The sequence below is a fragment of the Corella eumyota genome, chromosome 6, assembly GCF_963082875.1.
Source record: "Corella eumyota chromosome 6, kaCorEumy4.1, whole genome shotgun sequence".
In the NCBI taxonomy this organism is placed as follows: domain Eukaryota; kingdom Metazoa; phylum Chordata; class Ascidiacea; order Phlebobranchia; family Corellidae; genus Corella; species Corella eumyota.
Window position 1 is genome coordinate 9,684,548 of NC_137495.1, and position 10,105 is coordinate 9,694,652.

General features: G+C 29.3%; 1 protein-coding gene across 1 annotated transcript; it reads right to left on the reverse strand.

The window, feature by feature from the left end:
* Positions 1 to 7,433: 7,433 nt before the first annotated feature.
* Positions 7,434 to 9,200, reverse strand: LOC145755797 (zinc finger BED domain-containing protein 4-like). The gene has a single exon (XM_082572043.1). The coding sequence runs from the start codon at positions 9,198 to 9,200 to the stop codon at positions 7,434 to 7,436; it is 1,767 nt and encodes a 588-aa protein (XP_082428169.1).
* Positions 9,201 to 10,105: the final 905 nt, after the last annotated feature.

Sequence of the window (10,105 nt, forward strand, 5' to 3'; positions counted from 1 at the left end):
AACAGTTTACCGAAGGTTTTAAAAAATTAAATATTTCCTAAAGACCTTTACAACTATGCAAGTTTTTGACTGGAGACTTATTTTAAATCGTAATTCGGAAGGTTAAAAATATCGAAAGATTTGAAGTATCGGAAGGTTTGAAATATCGAAAGGTTTGCGTATTCGAGGTTAATTATAGCACTCTACAACTATATTATCAACCTTTAATCACGTCGGGAGGTCACCATTTATAGAGTTACTAGATTTATTGTTAAAGCCGCTGGCCTTCTACGTACATGTTACGTAGCTAATTCTCGTTAAGGGCGATTTTAGTTTGCATTGTTTGAAGTTGACGCCCGTTGTAACGAGAATAATTGTTGTACGTATCCGGTCAATGACATTGAACTATCTTGAACTTAGAATTGATTGTAATGGGCTTATTACAGTTGATTCTACAGTCTACATAAAAAAAACTTTTTTAAACTAGATTTAAATACAGTGGAATAAACTTCATAAAATAACTAATAAGCTTTAACCAGTGTTCTCTTTTTTATGCATTTTTATAAAACAATAATTTCATCCAATGTGATTAGTAAAATTATTACATGTTGATTTTTTAATTTACTTGTTTAACTCATGTAACACTAACATACACACGTATTTTTTAATTATGTATTATAGTATCGTTCACAAACAATTATACTAAACACACATGCCAGAATGTTGCACTATAAAAAGTTATTTTTTATTTCGTAAAATGTCTGTTGCAATATTCCGCTCCGATTTCTAATAATGGACTTAACAAAACAAGTTCAATCGTTTAAAAACTTTTAAAAAAGAGTTATAGATATACTGATATAGATCACTGACTGGTAAGTAATTAAGATTTTAAAGCCTATAGCTATGAAGAGTTTAAAATTATATTGAAATTAGCAATTTTTTTTTTGTTTTCCTAAGTAAGTATTTTTTTAAAATAAGTGTAATTTTACAAGGGGTTACTCTGCATTAAAAAAATAAATATTTTAGATTAAAAAAAAGAATCTTACCTTAAAGATGAAATTGCTTACCGAAGGTTTTTAAAAGTTGTTTTTTTCCTAAAGATTAATTTGAGTTTGATTAATTAAAATAAAAAAAGTAACAAATCAAACCTTAGCATTTTAATGCTTACCAATTTGTTTTGCATTAAAAAAGAAATTAATTGCTTGCTTAATTTTCTAAAATGTAAAACAACATTTAAATGTTTGTTTACGTCAGACAAAAAAAGCGAATGATATTCTTACTACCATTTATACAAATTTAATTAATACTTACCTTTTTTATTTTAGTCGTGCAACTGTTAAAGATATTTTGGCTTTTTTTTAATTGCTTGAACAACTCTTTAAACTTAACCTACGCTGTACTAGAAATGTACAAAGACCAAAAAAAGATAATTATACACATCCCGATCCTTCTGTGATTTTGTAAAATATACTAAAACAAAATTGTTAAGTAGATTATTTATGCTCAACATTACAAAATTATGTAAAGATTTAAAAAGTGAGCACACTCATTGAAAGTATTTTATATTATTGCTTTATATTTCTAAATACAAATTTTGTTATGTTTTAAAAATGAAGTCTACACAAAAAAACTCTTTCGTGTTAGTTTAAACATGTGCCTTTGCCTTTTTTGTGCCTTCCAAGCACTGGTTCTGGGTTCGACTCTCGTTCGACGCATGACTTTTAATTCAAAAATAGTGTTAAATTGTTTATAATAAAATATACATAGTTTAATATAAAATAATTTTTTTAACTTATGTAGCAATAAAGCAAACATTAAATGTATATAACCCCACATTATCCCACTGGTAATTTTACCCGACTCTGTTGTTTTTAAATTTGTTAATTAAACGTGAACAACCAAAAAATAATTTAATATGCGTTATTAAACATTAAAAAAAATTAAAGACAACATTTTCTTATAGAAAAAAATGTCGTGCTTTAAAATGAATATAGTTAAAATATATTATATGTTATATTAGCTTTCTTGTATAATTGGGAACTTATGATTCATAAATGAGAGTATAAAATATGTTTTGGCTTAAGTTGATATGACATTCTTATCGCCTTTTATTCCTTATTACCGCTTTTTTAGGACTTGGTATTATGTTCTATGTGGTAAGTTGGGGTTTAACTATTATATCTGTTAACATTTTGTTTTACTTTCAAAAAATGTGACATATCAGTTAGCCGATTCCACTTCAGTAACTAATATAAAATGCGATAGATTTATTAAGCACACGACAACGATAAGCGCATGTTTTTTGAGTTTCAAATTCAAAATGCCTGTGTTAATGCAAAATTAAGGCGGTACCACCCAGATATAGTGCGGTGGGCAATTGAACTTTATAGCCGATCACCTTCTGCCTATGAGCACATTAGAAACAGTGAAATTTTAATTTTACCATGCTCAAGCACAATCAAAAACTATAGGTAACAATCTGATACTTCTATATTTTTACATTTACTTAACATCAATGTATACTTGTTGCTAGAAACTATATCTCACCACAAGTAGGGTTAAATAAAATTGCATTACAGGAAATAAAGCGAGTTATGTTATTTGAAAAAGTCTTGCTTGGGTATATAACACTTGATGATATGAAAAGTATTTACAATATAATTTTATTGTTTTAATTATTTTTTTGAACAGTTCGCGAAAATTTGGCTATTAAAGATGACAAACTTGTTGGGTTTGTTGATTATAGGAGAAATGGTTGAAAAGATAATTGTGTAATTGCAAGTCATATTTTAGGTAATTATTTTATTTTTATGATCGGTTGTTAAACATTTCTGTTAAATACTAAAAAATTATTAAAATAAGATTTAATCAATAATATTGTTTTTTTGCCTGTTAGTGTTTTATGTTCGAACAATTAAGAAGAAAATTTCTTTACCAATTGCATGGTACGCAACAAAAACTTGTCCTGCATATGAATTAGCTCTTATGTTTTGGAAAATATTGTTTGAATGCAAAACAAGGGGATTGCAAATTCATGATGTAATTGCAGATGGCTTGTCTGTCAATAGAAGGTTTTTTAAGCTTATCAGTGGGTTAAATAAAATACCATCAGATAGACCTTTTACATCCCCTAATTATTGTGCACCCGAAAGAAGGATATATTTATGTTCAGACCCACCACATCTACTTAAGGTTATAAAACCTTTCTTTCATGATTTAATCAGACTATTTAACATAATAATACTCAATTATTTTTCAAGACTGTTCAAAATAGTTTTTATGCCTCAAAACCTGGGGGTTCAAGGTTTTTAACATTAAAGGGACACCACATATTATGGACGCATGTTGTTAAACTATATAAATTGGATAGTTTGTCAATGTTTTTAGGAAGAACAAAAATAACCGAATCCCATATAAAATTAACCCCTTACACAAAGGTAATATTTAAAAAAGGTATCATTTCTTATATAGGGTACATAGCAACAGAAAGTAAACAATTATTTATAGAAACTTTAAACTTAATATGTAGATGAAGGTTAATCTTGCCAAAGACATTAAGCTGGAAAGTTGGTCAAAGCCTAAAATCAATTCCAGGAACAAATGGGACAGCTGAGTTTATTTTAATGTTTTCAAAGTATGGTTTTTATTCCCAAAAACATACGTTGTCATGTGGCGATTGTTATCTTTAATATACTGTACACAACATTATGTTAAAAAAATAGTTTTTAGGTGGTTCGATATTATAAATTGTTCAGTGAGTGCTCAAATAAGATCTGGAACAGATGCTCGACTACTGTGGCTATATATAGTTACTGTAAGCAACTTTGGGTCTTTGTGTAGTATTATACTAACTTAACTACAAAAGATTTTTCTTGAAGTTACTTAATATAAAACACTTTCGTCTAATAAACTTATTGTTATTTAATATAAAAAAACTTTCGTCTAATAAACCAATTTACACAAAATGTTTAGAAAGATATTAAGTTAAACCATCCAAATGAAGAAAAACGTATTTTACCTCGTCCAACATTAGATGGATTAATTTTTACAACGCTGAATTTCATTTGTTTAGCACGTGAACTACTAAATACCTTTTGACTATATATGTCTTCATACATTTACTCAGGATGTACTAGAAGCCTTTTTTGAAAACTTGGTTTATAACTTACTATGTTATTTTACTAGTTTTAAATAAAGATTTAAAAACCAAAATTTTAAGTCATTTATGTTTTTAAGCGATGTCATGGGGGTAGAGCAAGAAACACAGATGTTGTTCAAGCAGCTTACAGTATTCAACATCATACTCAAAGAAAAAGTATAATAAAGGTTAAAGAAGGGAACACTTTCTTTTTTATAAGCTAACATCATTTTTGTTTTTAATTTAAACCTTTAATTAACATAAAATCGTTGAAAACAAAATTTTTTCCTTTACGATCAAGCTATTAAATCAACTTAAAAAGCATTAGGCTAAAAGACTTGTTAATTTAAACACTGTTTAACCTAGCTGTATTTCAATCTGCTATTGTTGGTACATTTTTTTCAATTTATTGACATTTATATTTTTAAAGAAACATTTTTAGCAAGTGCAAAAATAAAAAAACAGCTAAATCTGGTAAAAACAGTTTTAGAATTTTTAACAATATTCCTATCTTATTTTAAATTGTTAAGGGCTCCTCGTAATCCTGATGACATGTTTCTACATTTACAACCTTTCATCAATTTTTGACAGGTTGCGTGCAAAGCTGTACGATAGAACCCTTCCATATAACTCAACCATATATCTTAATATTGTAACTACTTGAGATCTAGGGTATTCATGTTCCCCATTATTTAAATTTTTATCAATTAAGTAACAAAAATAAAATCCTTTGATGACCTTTTGGATAACAATTTTAAAATCTATGTTAGTTAATATTTTACTGCCTTCCTTGGCTAATTCTAAATAAATATGTTTTAAAAAATCTAAATATTCTTTTGATGGATAACAAAGAGCATCCACTTTTCTTTCCATCAATGGAATAAGAGCACCTTGTGGTTCATTACTACATAGTAAATTAATGATGGAATGATTTTCTGGGAATTTATTTAGGGCCTTTTTAAGTGTAAATCCTCCGATGTATTCAATGGCATCAATTTTTAAATCTTCTATATTTTCCGGAACAGTTTGTTGAATTTTTGTTTGATGAGTAACTATTTTATTTAATATTTCTAAAAAAAAATTTGCTGCTTTTGAGTTATCAATTGTTGATTTAAAAAAGTTAAAGGATAATTGTGAAATTAAAGCATCTGCATTGTAGAGTTTATAGTTATTTATTTGGCTGAACGGGTTTACTTGAAAGGTTATTGACTCCTTTTTAACTAGATGGCTAGCTAATTTATTGACAACTTGGTTGTATGATAACAGTTTACACTTTTTTATTAGTGAAACGGCGTAAACTTGGCGATACATGATAACTAATGCGAATAATCGCAACGATAACTATACTTTTAACAGATAATTTTATATCCTCTGAAATATCTGGTAAGTCCAATATATATAGGCGATTACATAAATTAAATAAGGGAAACCAATGACGTGTCACGCGATACAAAATAATAAGTGATTGACAGCACATTCCGAAGTTTGTCCATAAACCATTATTCGTGTTCTCGTGAAGCTTAATTCTTTCTGGTGCGTCAGCGTTAATCCCTGATAAAGCTGTATATCTTCGGGTTAATTAGGTTCCAACTGATATCGTCATTTCCGCACCAGGCGTTGCAGAACTGCCCATAGTTTGCTTGCAGTCTCTGTATTACCACGTTTGGTATTTTGTTAGCAGTGGTTAGCTTAACGATGTCACAAAACCTCCTTTATATGCCGTCTTTCATATCACCCCGTATCACGTAAAGGGATTGGTAGCGCAGCAATCAATTCCACAGCATCTTTTGATTTCTTTAATAAATTAATCCATTTTAAAATCAACTTCTCGCCGGTGATAGATAGGGTAACACCTTCATACATGTTGCTTACTAAATTATTAAAGAATTCGTCTAGTATAAAATTACCATCTTCAACGTCAACGGATGGGTTTTCTAATACTACCGTAACTACCATGATATCCAGCTCACCAAGCTTAAGTAATTCCTGAACGACCTCGTCTGTAACTTTGTACGAGACTGACATAATTTTGCAAAAATGATAGCTATAAAAAATATATATAAAACAGTTTAACTATAAAAACCGGAAAATATTACGGTAATTTACGATTGGAAGACCACGAAAGAGTAAGATAATCTGTAAAACCTAAATGTGAGATACACAATTTCTAAAGCGTAAAAAAAGAGAAAGGAGGTCATGTTGGCCTTCTACCCGTTAGGTTAGTTTTCTACGGCTAAAGTAAAAAGTATTGGTTGAAAATATAAGTAAAATGTAAAATTTAAAAACGATATAAAAATAAATTTTTGGTTGTTTATAATAATTATTAATTGCCTGTTTTTTTTTTTAATCAATTCAATATGTGTTTTTTTACATTTTTATTAAATTCCTATAATATTCTGCAAATAACATTTATTCGATAATTATATACAAAGTTTAATACAAAAAATGCAATTTTGTGTTGGTTTAATGAATTTTTATCGCGTTGGTTATGCAATTTTTATCGCGTTGGTTATGGACTAGTTTTATACATATTGTTATTGTTAGTATTATTTCTATTATTCTTACTTTTTTGAATTTTGGTTCAAAATAACTTTTGATCTTGTTCATATAAACTTCTGAAATTTTAGTATGTTGTTTATAATAATATTGTGTCCTAATCCTCCTATTCTTAAAATTTAATTAGAACTAACTGCTTGTTTATTTATTAAAATTTAAAAATTGTTATTAATTTTTTAAATCTTGGTCAATTATATATCATAATATTTAGTAACAGAACAATGAACTAAAATTTTAATTTTTATCACTAATTAATAGGTGTTTGTTTATTAAAATTTAAAGATTGTTATTAATTTTTCAAATCTTGGTCAATTCTATATCATAATATTTAGTAACAGAACAATGAACTAAAATTTTAATTTTTATCACTAATTAATAGTTGTTTGTTTATTAAAATTTAAAGATTGTTATTAATTTTTCAAATTTTGGTCAATTGTATATCATAATATTAGTAACTAAAAATAATTTTAATTTTTATCACTAATTACTAGTGATGTGCCGATTGCCTTTTTTTATGATCGAAATCGGCTCGTAATCGTAATAATTATTTCCGATCAGATCGCGATCACGATCCGATAACGTGACCGAAAAATCGTTAACTTAACAGTGACTAAATTACTAAAAAAATAACCCAGTATGTTGAATATTTCTACCTACTTATTCACAGGTTTGTTAAAAGGTTTAACAGTCACATTTAGTACAATTTAAGGAAACACTAGGCACTTTTATTAATACAAAAATACGGCGCTACGTATTGACGTCACATATTATATTTTATGAACGCCAACATTTGCACATTCTCGGGTTTAAGTCTGTTTCTTCGCTCTTCTAAGATTCTTCCTACAGCAGAAAAAACCCGTTCACTAGCCACGCTCGTTGAGGGTGAAGACAAAATATCAATAGCCAACTGAGATAAGCGTGGCCAAACTTCACGTTTTTCTATCCAGAACATGATTGGATCTCTTTCAACAGCAATGCATTTTTCTTGAAGGTACTCATCAACTTCATCCGACGCTGTCAATGGAGACTTGTTTCCTGATGTTAAATCAACAATAGTATCAAGCAGGCCTCTTTTGGTTTGATTTAACGAGGTGGAGGGAACTACTTCAGTTACTTCATCGTGTTCTTTACTAATAATGTCTTGCTTTATTTTTTCTTTTATTTCATCTCCTTTTTCAGCGACGAATTTCATTTTATATCGAGGATCTACGCAAGTCGCGATGATGTAATGATCATTGTTAAGAATACTTTCGAAACGTACGTTAATTCCACGTTCTAATTCGCATTTCATTGTGCTCAATCCTTCTGCCGCTGTGCCAGTAAGCATGGTACGTATGCCAATTATTAGCGGAATAACCTCGCTTATTGAATCTTCGGCTCGAGAAATTCTTTTGGTTGCTTCTTCAAACGGTTGAAGCAAGTCTATAATTTTGGGCATTAGGTCCCACTGGGTGTACGTAATCGCCCGAATATTTTCAATAAATGAAAGAGATGTTTGTGTATTGGTATCTTGGGCAATTTTAGTGAACACTAAGCGTTGGTTATAGACAGCCTGCACGTTATAAAACGCAGAATTCCATCTTGTAATAATCTGTTGTGGAATTTCAACCACAGGAAGACCCATTTCAGACTGGGTTTTGTGAAACAGCGACGAGGCTCTTGTGGATCTATGTAATGTTGAAGTTATATTTTTACAATTTGCAGCAATATCACGAACCATTCTTTGCGATTTTAGACTGTCTGTAACAATTAGATTAATCGTGTGTGCAAAGCAAGGATGGTGGACCAATTTAAGCATTTTTGTAGCGTTTATCATATTCCCAGCATTATCTGTGTTAACTTGTCTAATTTCTTGCGTTGAAGAAAACCAACAGGTAATTACATCGCGAAGTTGGCCACTTATATATTCGGCAGTATGCCGTTCTTCCACCAATTGTAGGGCTAACAAGGCCATTACCCGGCCTTCTTTGTTTGACCAATGCCCAGTTACACCGATGTAGCTAATTGTTTGTTTGCTGGTCCACAAATCAGTAGTTATTGTTACAGCACTAATTTTTTGTTTGATCTTGTCTTTTAATCCTTCCCACACTTCTGTTTTAAGAGCAGGTATAATTGTTCTTGAAAATGTTGTGCGGGATGGTATTTTAAACCTGGGCTCTAGAACTTCCATCAGGTCTCTAAAACCTTCGTCTTCGACGAATGAAAACGGCTGTAGATCTTTTACAATCATTTTAGCGATGGCTTGCGTAATTTGATTTGCCTTTGGATGAGCTGATTCAAACTTTTTTTTCTTTGCGATGACATCTTCAAGCGTGGGTTGTATTTGAGTAGCACCCGACGCGAGTTCCCTTTCGTTGCACCAATATGAAGTTTTGAGATGTCTCCACAAATTTGTTGTATTATAGCTTCTTTTGTTGCCCGGACTTCCTCTTGGAATAACCAATTTACATGTATTACACATTGCTTTGCTTTCACTATCTTTAATTACAGTAAACCTTGTCCAAATATCCGACCTACGATTTGACATTGCGGTATTTATTTACTTAGAAGTAAAAAGGACCCGACTGTAAATGATTTTGCAAGAAATTATCAAATAAAAAAAACGTAACACTATTTTAATTGTGACGTTACAATATTGTATTAACATAGTTGATATAAAATCATGTGGTTAAGGCATGTACAGTGCCTGATCATTTGTGGCGCAATACCTAGTTGTTACGTATTTTCCGATCTGCCGATTTTGAACTCTGATCGGGTGATCGCAAAATACCTTCAAAAATCGGCGATTTACGATCACTTTTTTGATCGGCACATCACTACTAATTACTAGGTGTTTGTTTATTAAAATTTAAAAATTGTTATTTATTTTTCAAATTTTGGTTAATTGTATATCATTATATTAGTAACTCAAAAATGAATTAAAATTTAAACTTTTATCACTAATTACTAATGAATATGTGTTTGTTTATTAGAATTTAAAAATTGTTATTATTTTTTAAAATCTTGGTCAATCGTATATTATGATTAAAGTTACATAAAAACGAGTTAAAAATTATATTTGAATGATTATCATATTTAAATGCTTGTTTATTTAATTAAAATTAAGAATTGTTATTTAAGCGCAGAACAAAAAAATAATAATTTTTAGTCCTATAATTAAAAAAGGGAATACGTTATATTTGATTAATTAGTTCAGTTAATATTTTTAATTAGGTAATGTTTATGTATAAATTTATTTGCAATAAAGATTAATTTTAAAAATTTCAAACCCTTTTTTATTTATCAAATAAATCTAGTTGTTTTTATTGTAACTAGTTTGAATTTTGGTTTAAAATACCTTTGTTCTAGTACTTTATAAGTTTTGAAATTTTAGTATGTTGTTTGTCATAATGAAGTTTTCTGATCCTTACATTTTTAAAATTAAATTATCAG

Coding starts and splice junctions, on each gene's coding strand:
- LOC145755797 (XM_082572043.1), bottom strand. CDS start 9,200: ATGTCAAATCGTAGGTCGGATATTTGGACAAGGTTTACTGTAATTAAA.